This window comes from Schistocerca gregaria, chromosome 4 (genome assembly GCF_023897955.1).
Source record: "Schistocerca gregaria isolate iqSchGreg1 chromosome 4, iqSchGreg1.2, whole genome shotgun sequence".
NCBI classification, from domain to species: Eukaryota; Metazoa; Arthropoda; class Insecta; order Orthoptera; family Acrididae; genus Schistocerca; species Schistocerca gregaria.
In genome coordinates, this window is record NC_064923.1 from 491,200,177 (window position 1) to 491,219,159 (window position 18,983).

At 40.4% G+C, this 18,983-nt stretch overlaps 1 protein-coding gene across 1 annotated transcript in view; it reads right to left on the minus strand.

The window, feature by feature from the left end:
- LOC126267780 (serine/threonine-protein phosphatase 4 regulatory subunit 4-like) overlaps positions 1-18,983 on the minus strand; it is a 64,899-nt gene that overhangs the window by 15,325 nt on the left and 30,591 nt on the right. The window contains exon 3 of the mRNA XM_049973085.1: positions 13,146-13,252. Coding sequence (XP_049829042.1) covers positions 13,146-13,252 — 107 coding nt within the window. The remainder of the gene's footprint in view (positions 1-13,145; positions 13,253-18,983) is intronic.

Here is an 18,983-nt window from a genome sequence, read left to right on the forward strand (position 1 = left end):
GTGACAATCTTTTGATTGAGCCTATCTGCGACTCAGCATCTCCACTATATAGTGAGTAGCAACTTTCGTTTTCGTAATACTGTTACATTCTATCTTGGATTTTCCACTGTTTGAAATTGGATGAATTGATTACCATTGTCAATAACAATATTATTACAGTAAACATAAAAGTAGAGTCATTAAAGAATGAAATGGAAACAATGAATACTGAAACTGGTAGTCTTTAAAACGCAACATGCCGACAGTGCAGTAGCAAGTGCAATACATAAATAGTCTATTTGAATCAGAAGTAGTTAGGGTTCAAGAAAAGGTTGAACCTATTGTTCAAGACAAAGTGGGCAAGTTGAGGGATTGACTTAAAGAATAGATCGCTACGGCACTGCAGGGATGAGGGAATGAAACCTCAAATTTGAAAAATTTAGTACTGACAGCTGATACAAAAGTTAACAAGCTGAGTGAAACCTGCCAACAGAAAAAGCTGAAGGGGGAAACACTGGTCACAACCACCACTGAGATAGCAAGTAAATTAGCAAACGTTCTACTAACAGTTCAGGATAAACTAAGTTTCACATCTTGTTACGTACATATATTTATTAGCAAAGGAGGAGCATTTTGATCCTCTCAAAAAGCAGGGTGCAGCTCATCCAACAGATTTTATTAAAAATTGTGAAAGGGTATTGCCAACAATATGGACAATGTTGTCATTGGCATGCTTGCGGGTGAAGCCAGGAGGTGGGGTTTAAACCTCAGTATTTCCAAAATGAGTTTTGATGAATTCAAAACCAAATTCTTGAAAGGGAACTGGTCTGAGCAGAAGCAGCAAAGTGAATGGCAGGATTTGGTAGTTTCATGATCTTATGACAAAAATGCACAAACCTCAATGCAAAAACTGGGTCCAAAAATTTGAGTATTTGTGTGACCAATGAGCAGAATTGGAGATCATGTGAGAGCTTGGGAAGAAGCTTCCCGACAACTCCAAGTGGTACATTGGCAGCAATCACAGGACAATTACAGCATTTTCAAAAAAATTAAAGGACAAAGACAACTTGTGGAGTAACCACAAAAATTTTTGAAATCAGTACGAGATAAACACGGTACAAGGACCACAGTATGATAATAGAAAGAATACAAACAATCCCAATTATAGGCAAACCAACATGAACATTGCTGCCAAAACCAATCAGGAAAACCTCTAACCATGCTGGTTAGGGTCCTGATGGTGTGGGGAGGTTTTGGCGGCCCTGGAAATGGCAAAATCAGTATTTCTGTGAAAAACCTGAATGAGTAAATTGATGATATGAGAGAGAGAGTGCATTAATTTGAACCGTGATGTATCCACTGTAACAATTGTTGAGTTAGACGCAAGTGATAGCAAAGTGCTGAACTCGCAGAGTACTGAAGAAGTAGTAGAACTGGTCATAAACAAAGAGACAGACACTGTTACAGGGACAATGGAACTGCAGATTTTGGTAAGGAGTGATTCACTGAATGAAGCGAAGGAAGCAATAGCTGAAAAAGCTGCCATTATTGATCAATTTGATTGTATTTACAATGCATTGAAACACTATGAAGAGGAGGTTTTGGGGTTGTGCTGGTGGGAGGAGCAGACAAAAATTGATGCTTCTCACACCCACTGATATTAACAAATCTAAGATGGAGTGCTCTGTACAAGAGATACAAGCATGACTGGAAAAGGTAGATGTTGTGACCAAATGCAGTCAAGGTAGTCTTTGTGACCAACAGTTATCTACGTGAGCAGGGGCAAAGGGCAAATGATGAATGCATATAACTTATTGGAAGTCACACTGATTACAATGTCTGTGAGGTAAAGGCAGACTTAGTACAGTCCAACAATAATGGAACAGAAAATGACAGCTTGAACGAGACAAGAGGCACATTCCTCAAAAGAATTGGAAAATGATATCCACTTTTCAAAGGATCACTGATACAGACTTGGGTGGCCTTGTGTCAAAACAAAAACAACTGATTTTCAAATTAAGTGAAATACTACCATGCATTGGCATTAATTCGTAATGAAGTGACAGAAATCCAAGACATAGAAGAGAAAAAGACGAAAAAACCACCAGATAAATCTTGTTCAAAAATACAACTAGACAGATTTTTCTGGAATTATTTGACAATTAATGATGATTTATTAGGGGAAAATGAGGATCCATAAACAGGTTGCAGTACTCGCTGATATGCATGGACTACAGATTCACGTTTTGATAGATACTGGAGCAGGATGAAGTGCTATGGCAGAAAACGTTTTGAAGTTGTTAGAAGATAATACAGAGGTGGCAATAATGCTAGTAATGGGAGTAAGAATAGTGTGAGCTATCGGGAAAAGTAGAAAACCTGTAGAGAATCACATATTAGTACTGTCTGGAAAACAAGGAGCAAAATTTGAACATGAATTTGTAGTAGTGTCCGATTTGAATATGGAATAAATTTTCGAATTGAAGCAACAAGCAACCACTGATTGTAACAAGATGAACAGGAATAAAATTTGACAAAGTAAACAATGCTGTGAATGATCATCATCAACAACTTCACATTGTGACATTGCCTGATAGTGTGGATTTAGGTGAAGAAATGGAATAATACAGTATACAGAGCATGAATGTTGACCTTTTTGGGCCTTTATCCAAAACTACAGTGAATTCTTCATACATTTTTATAGTTATGAAAACATATTAAAAGTTTACTAACTGTGAACGTTAGAACCTTTAAACTAATAACTATCCCAAGTTGTTATTACCATGTAAGTCCCATATCTCTTCCTGTTATTACAACAATCTAAATAGAGTGTCATTTATTTGAAAAGAAAGAAAGGTATCAAATTAATTACAGTGTTAATTCAATTCTATATTTATTAATAATTTTGAAAATAGAAGTAAAAGTATTTTTTAATATGTCTCAGTAACTTTACTGATGAGATAAATATTGTTTAGTGGAAAAGTTATTCTTGCAGATCAATAGTATATTCAGTTACTTGGAAGTAAATTAATTCCTGGCATTTCTAACTAATAGTTTTATTTAAAGGGATACAATTATTGATACTTGCTAATTTTATGTAAATTTGTGATGCTGTTTTGTATGTTGGCCTGGTTTGTATTTTGGTGTTGCAACTGTGTTGATATACAGTGGTAGTTCCATTATTTAAATAATTATAAAGTCAAGTGAAGTTTTCTTTCATGTTTAATTGCCACATTCAAAGTTAGCAAAAGTGGGTAAACACTTCTGTAAGGTTACACAATTGTTTAGCAAAGCCTCCAGTAAGTCAATGTGAGATTTATTTATTCCAGATTCAGTTCACTGTGTTTAATAACAAGTGTAGTAATAACTGAAATTTTCTGTCATTATTATTTCGTGATGTGTTTTGTTACTGCAAATGTGTGAGGCTTTTTCTTGGCATATGTATTCAAATTATACATTACTCATTATTGTTAATAACTTAGTGAACAGACAGTGACTAATTGTGCTGGTGATCACTTTTTCATTCATTCCAAAAGTATCAGTGAAGTTGATTGTTTCGTTTCCCTAGTCCCATGGTACCCCTTTTCATTGGAGCAATACATGAATGATTGCACAATTTTTAATAATTGAACTAAATTTAACTGAAGGTAGAGTTGGCAGAATAAGTTGTCTTCAGAGATAACTTGTTGTAAAGCCTTTTCTCACTAATCAGTGTTACATTTTCCCTCACAAATGACAGCCTTGCCAAATTTTACTTTCCGTTATGCACACGTGAATACTGTCAAATATGTTTTTGCTAAAGTCAGTTATGTAAAGGAGGGTATTACACTCTCTCTTACTATAAAGCATTATTTCACTCCTTAAAGTCAGAAAATCATATATTTTGCTACTGAAATGATCACAAGGTTCTTGTGCTGTTCGTACCGTTAAATACTGTAGCTAACAGTTCGACTTAAATTAAAACAATTGGATGCTTTGTTGCAATGCATTCAACATTTAGTGTAAGAAATTTTGCACTATCAACATTTAAGTTCTCAACTGTCTGATTATTTTGAGTATTCTTTCATGAAAGTACATCGTACCTAAATAGTAGATAGGGCAAGTTTCACAGAGGATTTTCATGGGAAACCATTATTTTAATGTCAAGAAAGTGGCAGACAGCAACTGCCTGTTCTCAACATATGCAGTGCCATCTCCTTTTATTCCTTGTCTTTACTTCATAGTACCAAGGTCTTAGCCAAAGATCAAATCATCAGTGTTTTCAGAGAGTGAGGCACTATATTTGTTACCTGGAGTGAAATATTGGTTACTACTTGCATCAGCAATGACTATGGATTATGATGACACATTGTTGACTGCATTACAAACAAACCAATGGTGTGACGATGACTAGTCCGTTATTCCCTGTTCTGGTGAACCTATACATGAACAATGCCAAGCAAAGGCACTAGAGTCCACCAAGTTTAAATCAATGTGTTTCTATCAACACATGGGGAACCCTTTTGTGGTGTGGTCATGTGAAATGAAAAAAACTTGAAGAGTTTCTGGAATATTTAAGCTCCATCTTTCATAATATAAAATCATGATGAAATCTGAAAGATACTTGTTGTTTATGAGAAGACCATGTGGATCCCTGGGTCACAGTGTACAGGTACATAGAAAACCCACTCACACTGACCTCTACCTCCACAGCTTGAACCATCACCAGCTGTCACAAATAAATTTGATGCTACATACTCTGATCCACAGAACTCAAATGCTTCCAGGGAAGGAGAGCCTCACCAAAGAATTAAAACACCTATGATTAGTGTCCCACTAGTTTGTATTCCAGTGAGTGGATAATTCTAATTTGCTCCTCACTGCGGTAATGGGCTGAATGCCGCAGGTGGCGAAAGTAAGCAGTTACCAAACGACTGCTGATGTAAGTGGAAATTATGGAAATCTCTTGTCATGGGATTGGGAAATTAACACTGAATGTTAATGAATCAAACTGAATATCAATGGCAGGAGAGTGTGGAAAGCAAAGAGAAACAACCACATTAAAGATCCTCAAGGTTATCTCAAGGTCTATAGCCAAAATGAACACAAAGAAGGATATAAATCAGACCACTGATTGTGGGAATTGGAGCTCAGGATCAAGCAGGAGAAGGAACCACAGGAAGGCTTCTGATGTCATCATTCAGAGAAATCCAAAGTAAAAGTAATGCAAAACTTAAAGTTACAACAAGAATATGAGAGCTGTACTTAAAGATTGAAAACTAGAAGAATTAAATCACGAAGATTGCTGAATTAGATGTTCTAAGTGCATCATAAACTAAGTAGGTGGGAATAAATGTGTTTGCTCTCAGAAAATTATAAAGTTATTTTTGCTGATAAAGAAAAATGAAGCTGAAGCAGTGTGTCAATTGTCCTGTAGGGAAAAAGTAAAAACAATATGGTTCATACCTAAAATGGAAGAACAGTATGATTAATACTTACAATGATAACGATAGACTATTGGTAGTATAACTAAATGCTTCTCCAGCATTTATGCATAATACAAGTGTCCTTCCCAACAACAAACATCTAAGACAAAAAACTGAAGATACGTATGATCAAACAGTGGAATTGCAAGGAATAACACACAGAAATTATAATGTGATAATGGATGACTTTAATGCCTGTGCAGCCAGAATTCAAAACAGGTGACAAATATTGACTGCAGAATACGAGTAGCAGAGGTGAAACAGTATTAGAATTCTGTAATCACCCAGTTGTATATTCCCAGCCTTCATCATCATCACCACCATCATCATCACCATCATCTCAGCCTTTTCCCACATCAATTGGGGTCGGCATTGCTTTGCTGGATCCTTCTCTTCCATAAATTTCTATCCAGTGCTTCTTCCCTGAGCCATCCTTTCTCCCGTAGGTCCCCTGCTACCTTGTCTCTCAGTTTCGGTCTTCCTCTTCTCCTTGGTCCTCTGATTTCTAGGTCTTCAATTCTTCTCCTCATGTAATACTCCCTTCTTCTCTGCACATGTACATACCATCGTAGCCTACTTTCTTCGATCTTCTGCCCTATGGGCCCCACTTTCACTGTTTCCCTGATGTACTCATTCCTTAGTCTATCCTTTTGTGTCACCCCACTCATCCACCTTAACATTCTCCATTCTGCCACTTCCACCTTTTCCTCTTCGGCTTTTGTAATTGGCCAAGTTTCTGTGCTATACAGTATTGCAGGCCTTACCACAGACTTGTAAAGCTTTCCTTTCATTCTGCAGCTAACCTTCTTATCACACAGTACTCTGCTCAGTTACCTCCAGTGCATCCATCCACCATTTATCCTGTGCTGTATTTTGGCCTCCAGTCCTCTATCACTTTGCATGTAAGAGCCTAGGTATTTAAATTTCATGATCAGCGTCAGTTGTTCTTCTTGCAGGTTAATATATAGGTTCTTGGCATCCTTTGTACATATATACTGTGTTTTCACCCTGCTAATTCTCATTCCCCTTTCCTCTAGAGCTTTTCTCCACTGTTCAAGCTTGTCTTGAAGTGCCTCCTGGGTGGGTTCACAGATTACATCATCAGCAAACATCATGCTCCAAGGTGCTTCTTTTTTTCACATCTTTGACTAGTAAATCCATGACAAGGTCAAAGAGATATGGGCTGAGAGCAGATCTCTGATGTAATCCTATTCTCACTGGAAATGGCTTTGTTGCACCTGCACTGCTCCTGACTTGTGTCATTGCATCTTCATACATGTCTTCTACCACCCTGGTACATTTTTATGGCAGGCATTAACTTGCCTCGACACTCTATCATATGCCTTCTCAAGATTTATAAAGGCCATATGCAGTTCGGCTTGTACTTCTCTGTGCCTCGCCATCAGTCGCCTTAGTGCAAATATTGCATCGGTTGTTCCTCTTCCTGGCATAAACCCAAACTGTGCTTCCCATACTTCAGTTTCCAGATGCAAACTCTTCTCAATTGTCCTTTCCCAGATCTTCATTGTGTGGGACATCAGTTTTAGCCCTCTATAATTGCCATAGATTTGGATATCCCCTTTCCCCTTATATACGGGAACCAGTATACTGCTTCTCCACGCATATGGCATTTTTTCTACTTTCGAGATCTTCTGCATCATATCCCAGAGAACATCAGTTCCCTGATCTCCCAGACATTTCAATGTTTTTATTGGGATTTGGTCTGCCTCTAGGGCCATTCCATTAGGCCTACTCATTTTCTTCATCCCATGTTCAATTTCTTCCCTACTTGTACTTTGGGTCATTCCTTCATTTATATCTCCATCCTCATACTTCTCTCATACATTTTCCTCATTCAATATAGCCTTTCAAAGTACTCCTGCCACCTATTCAGGATTTTCCCAAGGTCGTGTAATACTACACCTGATCCATCCATATCTGCCTCATTGATGTTATGTCCTTGGTTGCCTTATTTCTTGCTTCAGCAATCCTTGGTAGTTGCCTGCCATCCTGTCTTCTTTCCCGCTCTTCATACGCCTCTTCCATTGCCTCAGTCTTTGCTTTTGCCACTGCTCTGTTTGCCATCTATTTTGCAGTCTTGTAGGCTTCCCTATCCTCCTGTCTTTCTGTTAAGTCCCATTGTTTTTTTGCCTCTTTCTTCACTTTTATCGTTTTCTGAACCTCCGCATTCTACCACCATGCCTCCTTATCTTCTGGTGGTCCCTTTCCTGTTGTTACATCCAGCATGTCTTTTCAAGCTTTTGTAATTATATTGCTATTGTAACTCCATCACTCTTGTACATCCTCTAGTAATTTCACTTCTCTTAATATCATTTCCTTGAATTTTTCTTGCAACAACTCTTCTTTTAGTTTCCACAACTTTATTCTTCATTCTTCTTACTTGATACATTTGTGTCTTTTCCCCACTACCATTTCATAATCAGCCTTTCCACTCCAAGAAAAAATGTGAACACAGGAAGTACTCACGTTCACTACCAGAGCCGTGCAAATGAGTAGTAGTCTGACCGAGCACCAACTATGCACTCTCACCATATCTGTTGCATTCAAATTACTTTTCTGTTCATCAGCCTGAGATTTAAATAGTTCATCCCTTCAAAACTTTCAGCCACCATGTCTCCAACATTTTTATGCCAATAGGTGTAAGGGTTTTGCAGATTACACAGCCTAATTTCTCAGCATGGTCTGAAATGTCACTTAAGCCATTCTGTTAAACCTTCAAAGTATAAGATTGTACAAAATTTGATATTGACAAATTTTGCTGCTTCACACTGAAATCATATACAATGTTTACTATCCTCCACCAATAATTCTAAAGGATAGAAGAAAAAATTACACTGATATTGCTTAACAATTATCTCCATTAATGGAGCATGGTGAAATGACAAGAAAAAGCAACTGATGCAAGTTTGGCAGATATTGCTTCCAGGGCTGTGGCAAGGCATGAGATTTACTTTATAATGACAATATTGTTATTATTTATAACACTATCATCAAACAGTTACCAGAAAGATTTTTTTAGAAGACTTTACGCACCTTGGAGCCCATCTTAAAGATTTTTTAGAGGGCATGTACTACAGCTCTTGAACGCAACACGTCATTGTTGTCTGAGGTGTCCTCAAAGTGCTAAGGAACATTTCTATAGAACTACTGTTAAACAGTATCGAACACACAGCATTGTAGAACACATCGTCAAATTTACTGCCTCATAAGCAAGTCTCATTGCTGAGGAAAACCAGGATTTGCCCATTGGCACCATTTTTCCATATCCTCAAGAGATGAAGGAAATTAATTGTCCAGCCAATGATGTCTGTCATCATCTGTGTAAACAAAAATGTCTTGTCAGGAGAAAAATTAGCCTTGTTATAACTGCTAACATCATGGACAATGGACACTGAAACTTTTTTCAGTCACTTTTAGATGTCCAGAATGAGTTTGGAGATATTTCAGAACCATTATTACTGGTGTATAAACTATATCCGTTTCTCATTTCACATTCATTTTTTCTATGTTGCTAGAGGTTTTTGGTTTATGAGTCAAAAAGTGGTTGCGTTCTAAAACTTAATTTACTTGCAATCTAGACATACTTTTCACATGAGAGCCACTTACTTTTGCAAAACTTAATGGTCAGTTTGTGTCATTTGAGTAAATAATTTTTTGCCTCAAAATCTTAGCACTGGAAAGGCAACTCATCATGCTGACATTGGTCTTATGATCCACAGTAACTAGATGTACTACAAGAAATACACACTCTTCAAGCTCTGTAATAACAAACAGTGTCAAATTATTTAGTTCCTTGCCTGAGACTTGTTCGGGGAAAAAGTACAGCCCATGCAAATAAGGCAACACTCAGATGCAGTGGTCAACAGGAGCGACCACAAATGGGAAAAACCTTTACGGTTGTTCCCATCAACTACCACACCAAGTATCCACTTACAGTTAGTTTACATGGGTAGTTTACAATAGGTCATGTGTGCTTAGCACATAAATATGCTATTGTGAAGAATAGAAAATTGTTGGCTAGAATTTCATATTATTCACACTACTGTCGGTCTTAACTTCAAATGTATTATTGCCAGTACTCTGATAGCTTTTGTTAACAGGTATTGTTTCATGACCAAAGAACTTATCCACCTTTCTATTATATTGTGATTGTTGTTTTATTGTAATTTCATCAACTATTGGGGAACAAAGTCATTCAAGCTTATTCAAGCATTTAGCTTCTACAATTAATCTCCATTTTACAAGGCTCTTAACCCCTGCTTTGTATGAAGTTCATCCAAAAATCAGACAATGTGCTCGTAAAAAGCAACTACAGGATATTTTTTCTGCGTAGTTGTACGTTTTGCCACACTATTCATCTGAGGGACGATTTCTTCAAATTAGCTGTGTGTGCAAGAAAAAATTAAGCTTTTACCTTTGGTGACTGTTGCTTTGCTGTTACGATTATATAAGACAAGGCTTTGTGATAACTGTTATCGTAAGCCTCCAGCTCATGAGAGACATCACTGAGTTTCTTTTCAAGGCGTAAAAGTTTAGTCTGCCCTCTTCATGTTTCAGTCATGATTAATTTTGCTCTATTTTGATCATTTTTTCATTTAAAATGTCACACTGGATATCAATAGAAGAATGTCTATTATTACTGCTGTGATACCCATGCAGGGAGACACCTGAAGTAATGCCTTTATCATGAGTTTCTTCAATGTTTTTGTAACTAACTAAATGTTTGAAAATAGATCCATGTTCTAACTTGACTTGCTGGTCTTTATAATCTGGATAAAAAGGGAAAACAGAGGAAACTGCAGCATCCCACAATTTCTTAATTTTGAATCCAGTTTGACAGTCAGCTGTTGAAAATGAAGGCTTTGGTTCGTGCAAAACAGCAGACATAAATACACCATTGCTGTCAGTAAGGTTAAACCTGCAACAAGATGATACTTTGTTACAGTACAGTGTGACAAGATCATAAAAAATAACTAATTAGAGCAGATGTGCCAATGGGGTTGGAAATTCAATAGTGCATGTGAAACACAAAACTGACATTGGGTTTATGCAAATCCTATAATGGTTACTTACAATAAATTACTATGATTACATACCCTCTTCTATTGAAATAAATCCATTGGCAACTAAGATAAGTTCAGCACATCTGGCATTTGGCTGAAATTGACCAATTAAATATGGTGCAAGCATGAGCATTAGGCTACACTCCAGGTTAGTCTGCTGCCACAACCTATGTTTGGCATCACATTTCTTGGCTTCACCACATCACAACCAAATTATCACCATTCAACCTAACATAGGCCTTGGGCTTTGATTCAGATCAATCTGTCACCACAACCAAATCAATCAGTTTCAACTTAATACCAATTGTATTGTATTTATTTAAGCTACTCATTATACAGTATATCCACCATATTTCCTTATCACATTTCAATATATTCTTAAAATCTACATTGATAAATGACTTTAAAGGACATTGTTTACTCATTTTACTGTTGATTCTAACATTCATCCAGAGTGTGTCTACTGAATGCTAACAACACCACAGCAGCCATGGTAGTAACTTCTAGATGCTTGCTAAATGGCAAGCATGTTGAATGAATTGAGAAGGCTGGGAGTATATTAGTGGCCAATAATGCTGTGAACACTATGAAATTGTCTTAAGAAACACATGATTCGAAGTTCCTAACAGCAGTAGGTGTAACAAATGAAAATCACCAGGATGGAGTACTGGATACCAAATTGATTATATTCTAGTCAAACGAACATACACAAACCAAAGGGCATCTAGTATTAATCTCCGGGTTTTGACAATAATAGCTGTCACATAATAGTTATAGCCTAGTGTAATATTAGATTTAGAACGTAACAAAATACAACTGGAACTCAGTGGTGTATATAAAGACTAAGGAATGAAGACAAAGCTGAGGAATTTAAGAGTGGAGGCAGAACATGACAGCAGGAAAATGTAACCGGGGAGGGGGGGGGGGGGGGGGGGACAAGACGATGTGACACTGAGGAAAAGAAGATTAGGCCTTAATGTCTTGTCAACATTGAGGTCATTACAGATGGAGCACAAGCTCAGAATATTTCATGTATGGGGAAAGAAATCAGTCAGCTATCCACCAGGATGAATGCCCACAGTCAAACTGTGGCCAAGAGCAAGACAGCATAACATGTTTGATTTTAATGGCAGTTACACAACTCAGGCCAACTGGATCCTCATCTCCAGCACCAGCTTTCCTGGACTGTGCAGCTGGGAGCTATCCTTAAAACATATTCTCCCCTCCTGAAACTATCTCCTGACCTCAATTTATGATAATATACTGTTCCCAACCTCCACCCAACCATTTCTGCCCCCTCTGTCCTATAACCTCCTCCCAATTCATGTCTCCTTATCCTCATTGTGCTTGCTCTCTGCCAGTGCACCAACCACCCCCTCTCTGCTCCTCTACTTTTCAATTCCCTATCCCCCCCCAGCCACCTGAGGCTGCACCTGGCAGATTTGTCTAAAGGCCTTCTACCCCTGCATGCTTGGCAGCCTTGTCCTAAAGCCTTCTAATCTCTGCATGCTACACCAGAGAGTGCTATTCCCTTCCCCTCACCAACACACTGATAGCCGTCCTCCTTCCCTGCCTCATTACTGATTGCCACTTTCATTCAACGCAACAGTTGCAGTCTGGCTCTAGTTGCCACAGACAGTGCTCAGTGTAAATGCATGTGTTATCCTGCTTTTGTTTCTTTGAAGAAGCTTAGTGTCTATAAGATTTTCATTGTACCCATCTGCAACTCAATGTCATCTCTAGGGTGAGTAGTAATCTATCCTTTTCATAATTGTTGGTATACCAACCTGTACTTTCCATTGTCTGATTTTGTATTACACCTTTGTACACAAATATTGTTTGTACTGTACCCTTGTAACAATATGATGTTTGCAACACCCATCATTTGATGACTACAGGCAAAAAGAAATATGCATAAAAATAAAATAAACACTCATTTTCCAGTACATTACCCTGGATGTATGCTCAGTTAGTAAAAGTAGCTGCTGATGAGTTGCTATTAACACAGCCAACCAATCACGAAACATAAAACAATAAATATAGCATCACTAAAGATTCAATAGAAAATTAAAATCCTGTTTTGTTAAGTCTTGGTTATTTACATTTGAGAACTATAATGCTCTTTCCACAAAATAACAATTACCCTTGTTCTTTTACTTTTACAGCATGTAGATAACTGTTATCAATGTGACCATATAAACACCAAAGGGGAAAAATGCAGCACTTATGAACTATGATTAATAAGAACATTTTATCATGGTAGCACATTTTACTTTGTCCTTTTTTAGCCTGCTAAGTACAAAAATATCATAGTAATTTAGAGAAAGTAAATTGTTCTTTAATGTATATTTCAATTCACTCTGCATAACAAAAGCTTCTGGGTCACAATGGGGGAAGGGCCAGAGGGGGAAGGGGTGGGGGTTCCGGCAGAAGAAGTGGAAAAGGTTGGGTTCTGGAAGGAAGAGTTCCAATACGTTGATTTCTACTTGTAAGGTTACAAATATATTGATACTTATTGTTAAGGTCATTGCTTATAAACAAATGCTACGCTGTATTCACGTGTCAACTGTTCCCATTAATTATCAGAATACGAAACTCTCTACATAAATACACATACCAGATAATCACTATGCCGTAGGGTGTCTGCAGGTCGTGAAAGTCCCATTCGTGTCATGTTTTGATACAAAAAAATTAGCCATTTGCGTTCATCTGATGAAATGAAGGCTGTGAATGAGATAATATTGGTTAGAATAAAGAAAAATATTTTAAAGTATTTTATGTACTAAGTCACAAAACTAATCCAATCACAAACATGTACATGAAATTTTGTAGCATAAGAATGGGAAATCCAGGATGGAATGTAACATTATTCTGAAAAGGAAAGTTATCACTCACGGTATAGAGGAGATGCTGCATCGCAGATAGGCACAACAAAAAGAAGACAGTCACAAATTTAGCTACTGGGAGGGGGTAAGGAGGAGGGTGGGGTGGGGAGGAGGAGGGATAGTAGGGTAGGGATGTCAGACAAGTGACGTGCTGTTGGGGAGAGTGCAGGAACGAGGTGGAAACAGTCTAGGGTAGCTACGTGCAGTCAGAAGGTTAGATGGTGGGCAGCAGAGAGGTGGGATGGGTGGGGGGTGGGGTGGGGGGGGGGGGGTAGTGGAAAAGGAGAGAAGTAAAAAGACAGGGTTCGAAGGAGGAATGAGGGCTCTGTAGTGCTGGAATGGGAACAGAGAAGGGGCTGGATGGGAGAGCACAATGCAATGACTAATGAAGATTGAGGCCAGGAGGGTTATGGGAACTTAGGATGTATTGCAGGGAAAGTTCCCACCTGGGCAATTCAGAAAAGCTGGTGTTGGTGAGGAGGATTCATATGGCACAGTCTTTGAAAGGAAGGATGTCATGTTTGGCAGCATGCTCAGCAACAGTGTGGTCCACTTGTTTCTTCACCACAGTTTGTCAGTGGCCATTCATGCAGACAGACAGCTTGTTGGCTGTCATCCCCACACAGAATGCAGCACAGTGGTTGCAGCTTAGCTTCTAGATCACATGACTGGTTTCACAGGTAGTCCTACTTTTGATGGGATAGGTGATGTTTGTGAGCGGACTGGAGTACTTGTTGGTGGGAACATGTATGGGACAGGTCTTGCATGTTGGTCTATTACAGGGGTATAAACCATGAGGTAAGGGGTTGGGAGCAGGGATTGTGTACGGATGAACGAGTATATTGTCTAGGTTTGGTGGACCACGGAATACCACTGTTTGAGGGCTGGGAGCAAGGGCATACCCAGGATCTGAACTTGGGGGGGAGGGGTCATACTAGTCCAGGAAACAAGGACTCGAGACTACATACAGCACTTCTTACTAAATAAAACAGTAACCAGTGAAAAACTACTTTTAATAAACATTTTAAATACAAGAATGCACTTGTAAAATCCAAGAAAACATGCATTTCTTATTAAATAAAACAGTAAACTAGTAAAAAACTGCGAATATCTTCTGGGGGGGGGGGGCAGCTGTCCCCACCCCACCCCCCCTACCCTACGCTGGGTACGCCCATAGCTGGGAGGGATAGTCGGCAGCACATTTGTCATTTAAGGGTGCGACGAGAGGTAGTCTAAACCCTGGCAGAGAATGTAATTCAGCTGCTTCAGTCCTGGGTGGTGCTGAGTTACGAGGGGAATGCTCTTCTGTGGCCAGACAGTGGGACTTTCTAAGGTGGTGGGACACTGGAAAGATAAGGCATGGGAGACCTGTTTTTGTACAAGGTTGTGAAGGCTTCAGTGAGATCCTTAGTATATTTTGAGAGGGACCGCTCTGCACTGCACATGCGATGACCACAGGTGACTAGGCTGTATAGAAGGTACTTCTTGATATGAAATGGGTGGCGCAGCTGTTTAAGTACAGGTACTGCCAATGGTTAGTAGATTTGATATGACCAGAGGTACTGATGTAGCCAACTTTGAGGAGGAGACCAACATCTACAAAGGTGGCTTGTTGGGTTGAGTAGGACCAGGTGAAGCAAATGGGGGAGAAGTTGTTGAGGTTCTTGAGAAATGTGGATAGGGTGTCCTCGCTCTTGATCCAAATCGCAACGATGTCATCAATAAATCTACATCAGGTGAGGGGCTTAGAATTCTGGGTGTTTAGAAAGGATTCCTCTAAATGGCCCATGAATAGGTTGGCATCTGATGGTGCCATGTGGGTGTCCATAGCCGTACACTGGATTTGTCTCTAGGTAATGCCTTCAAAGAAGAAATAACTGTGGATGAGGAAGTAGTTGGTCATGGTGACTAGGAAGGAGGTTGTTGGTTTGGAATCTCTTGAGCATTGGGAAAGGTAGTATTCAATAGCAGTAAGGCCATGGGCATTAAGGATGTTAGTGTAAAGGCAGGTGGCATCTATAGTAATGAGCAGGGCACCATGTGGTAAAGGGACAGGACCTCTGGAGAGTTGGTGGAGGAAATTGCTGGTGTCTTTATATAGGAGGATATGTTCTGGGTAATTGGTTGAAGGTGTTGGTCTATGAGAGCAGAGATTCTCTCAGTGGGGGCACAGTAGCTGGCCACAGTCAGGCATCCTGGGTGGTTGGGTTTACGGACCTGTAGATGGTAGATGGTAGGACTTCAGAGTGTGGTAGGGGTGAGCAGACAGACAGGTTTCAGGGAGAGGTTTTTGGATAGGCCTAAGGATTTGACAAGTGACTGGAGATCCTGCAAGACTTCTGGAATGGGGTCACTATGGCAAGTTTGTAGGTGGATGTATCTGACAGATGGCAGAGTCCTTCTGCCAGATAATCCTTGCAGTTCAGAACAATATTGGTGGAGCTGTTTCCTGCAAGCAGGATTATAAGATTGGGATCAGAGGTTACATTGTGGACTGTGGTTCTTTCTGTAGATGTAAGGTTAGTTTGCATGTTGAGGGATTTGGGGAATGATGGTGAGGCAAGGTTCAAGGCTGAGAAATTCTGGAAAGTTAACAGGGGGTGATTTGGAGGCAGTGGGGATGGATCATGGTTGGATGGTGGAGTGAACTGAGTTACGCAGGGTCCAACATTCGTCTTCACTATAGGGACTTGGAGAAGGAGAGAAGGTCTTTAACAAGTTCTGCATGACAGAATTTGGGAGTGGGGCAAAAGGGGAGGCCTCTGGAAAGGATTAATATTTCTGTGGGGCTAAGACTTCTGGCTGAAAGGTTCATGACTGTCTTGTGGGTCTGTTTAGGTTCTGGATTCTGTGTGGTGGTAGCAGGGAGTTTTGGACGATGGGGTTAATGTAGTAGGTCTTCAAAACAGGGTTTGTCTGCTGTGAGAGGACATGGAGGAGGTTTGGAGGTTTTTGTAGAAGGGTGGGCAGTGGTACTCCAAGGTGGGAGTAGGAACTGAGAAGGTTGGAGAGCTTTCTGAGTTGGCACTGTGCATGTTGCTCTAGTTCCTGGAGGGAACCATTGATGCTGCTCTTCACAGTGTGGCCTCAGTTGCCTGAGACTGCAGTCATATGTGTGTGCATTGTGTTTTGTGTGTGTGTGTTTGTCATCTACACTCCTGGAAATGGAAAAAAGAACACATTGACACCGGTGTGTCAGACCCACCATACTTGCTCCGGACACTGCGAGAGGGCTGTACAAGCAATGATCACACGCACAGCACAGCGGACACACCAGGAACCGCGGTGTTGGCCGTCGAATGGCACTAGCTGCGCAGCATTTGTGCACCGCCGCCGTCAGTGTCAGCCAGTTTGCCGTGGCATACGGAGCTCCATCGCAGTCCTTAACACTGGTAGCATGCCGCGACAGCGTGGACATGAACCGTATGTGCAGTTGACGGACTTTGAGCGAGGGCGTATAGTGGGCATGCGGGAGGCCGGGTGGACGTACCGCCAAATTGATCAACACGTGGAGCGTGAGGTATCCACAGTACATCGATGTTGTCGCCAGTGGTCGGCGGAAGGTGCACGAGCCCGTCGACCTGGGACCGGACCGCAGCGACGCACGGATGCACACCAAGACCGTAGGATCCTACGCAGTGCCGTAGGGGACCGCACCGCCACTTCCCAGCAAATTAGGGACACTGTTGCTCCTGGGGTATCGGCGAGGACCATTCGCAACCATCTCCATGAAGCTGGGCTACGGTCCCGCACACCGTTACGCCGTCTTCCGCTCACGCCCCAACATCGTGCAGCCCGCCTCCAGTGGTGTCGCGACAGGCGTGAATGGAGGGACGAATGGAGATGTATCGTCTTCAGCGATGAGAGTCGCTTCTGCCTTGGTGCCAATGATGGTCATATGCGTGTTTGGCGCCGTGCAGGTGAGCGCCACAATCAGGACTGCATACAACCGAGGCACACAGGGCCAACACCCGGCATCATGGTGCATGCTCTGTTGCCTGTGTCTATGTGCCTGTGGTTCTGTCAGTGTGATCATGTGATGTATCTGACCCCAGGAATGTGTCAATAAAGTTTCCCCTTCCTGGGACAATGAATTCACGGTGTTCTTATTTCAATTTCCAGGAGTGTAATTCTGACAAAGGCCTTACTGGCTGAAAGCTATATTTGTGACAGTATTTTTGTTGTGCCTATCTATGACTCAGCATCTCCACTATATGGTGTGTAGCAAAAGAATATTATTCAATGAACAAACGCCTGTATCATGACAATTTGGCACTGATTTGTGTATACTAAGATGTCAATCTATTACATTTTCACACTTTCTTTGGATTTACTGCCCACCCTCGATGAAACCTGGACCTCCTGGGGGGGGGGGGGGGGGGGGCAGGGTAGAGGGCAGGTGGGGGTGGGTGGTGCGGCTTGCTGCATGCCTCAGCAGTACATATAGCCTTACCACAGGTACAACAACAATGTAGAAGTATCTATTCAGAAGCCAGACAAACTTAAGGCACAAACTTTTCAGTAGTTGCAAGGATGACAGTCAGATGATTAACACATCTGGACTTACAACACAAACCAAAACTGCCTATCTGTTCTGGTACTGTGAACAGCTGAAAGCAAGGGGAAACTACATCCATAAACATTCCCAGGGCATGCTTCTCTAGTGTATGGTTAAATGATAAGGGCATCATCTTGGGCAAAATTATCTGGAGGTGAAATTGTTCCACATTCCGAAATCTAGGCGAGGACTACTCCAAAGGACGTCATAACTAGGAGACACAAAACTGACATTTTATGGATAGGAACATGGAACATTAGATCCCTTGCAGATGGATTAAAAAATTTAAAAAGGGAAATAGGCAGAGTGAAGTCAGATACAGTGCGAATTATCGAAGTTCGATGGTGAGACAGACAGGACTCCTGGTCAGGTGAATACAGGTTATAATCACAGAATAAAATAGGGGTAATGAGGAGTAGCTTTAATAACAAATAAAGGAATGTGGGTAAGGTACTATGAAGGGCAGAGTAAATGTATTACTGTTGCCAAGCTAGACAGAAAGCCAACATCCACCACACTAGTACAATTTTACATGACAACTAGCTCTGCAGATGATGAAGAGTGTGAAGAAATGTATGATGAGATAAAAGAAATTATTCAGATAATTAAGGGAAATGAACATTTAAATGTGATGGAAGATTGGAATTTGATAATAGGAAAAGGAAGAAAAGGAAAAATTGTTGACTGGTGGATAGGAATGAAAGACAAAGCCACCCGGTAGAATTTGGCACAAAGCCTAATTTAATCATAACTAACAATTGGTTTAAGAATCATGAAAGAAGGTTTTATACATGAAAGAGACCTGGAGACGCCAAAAGGTTTCAGACTGATTATAAATATAATGGTAGGGCAGAGATTTTGGTACCACATTTTTAAATCATAAGACATTTACAGGAGCAGATGTTGACTCTGACCATAATTTATTGGTTATGAAGTGCAGCTGAAAACTACAGTAATTGCAAAAAAGTAGGAAATTATGAAGCTGGGCCTGGTACGTTTAAAGAAGAGGGGT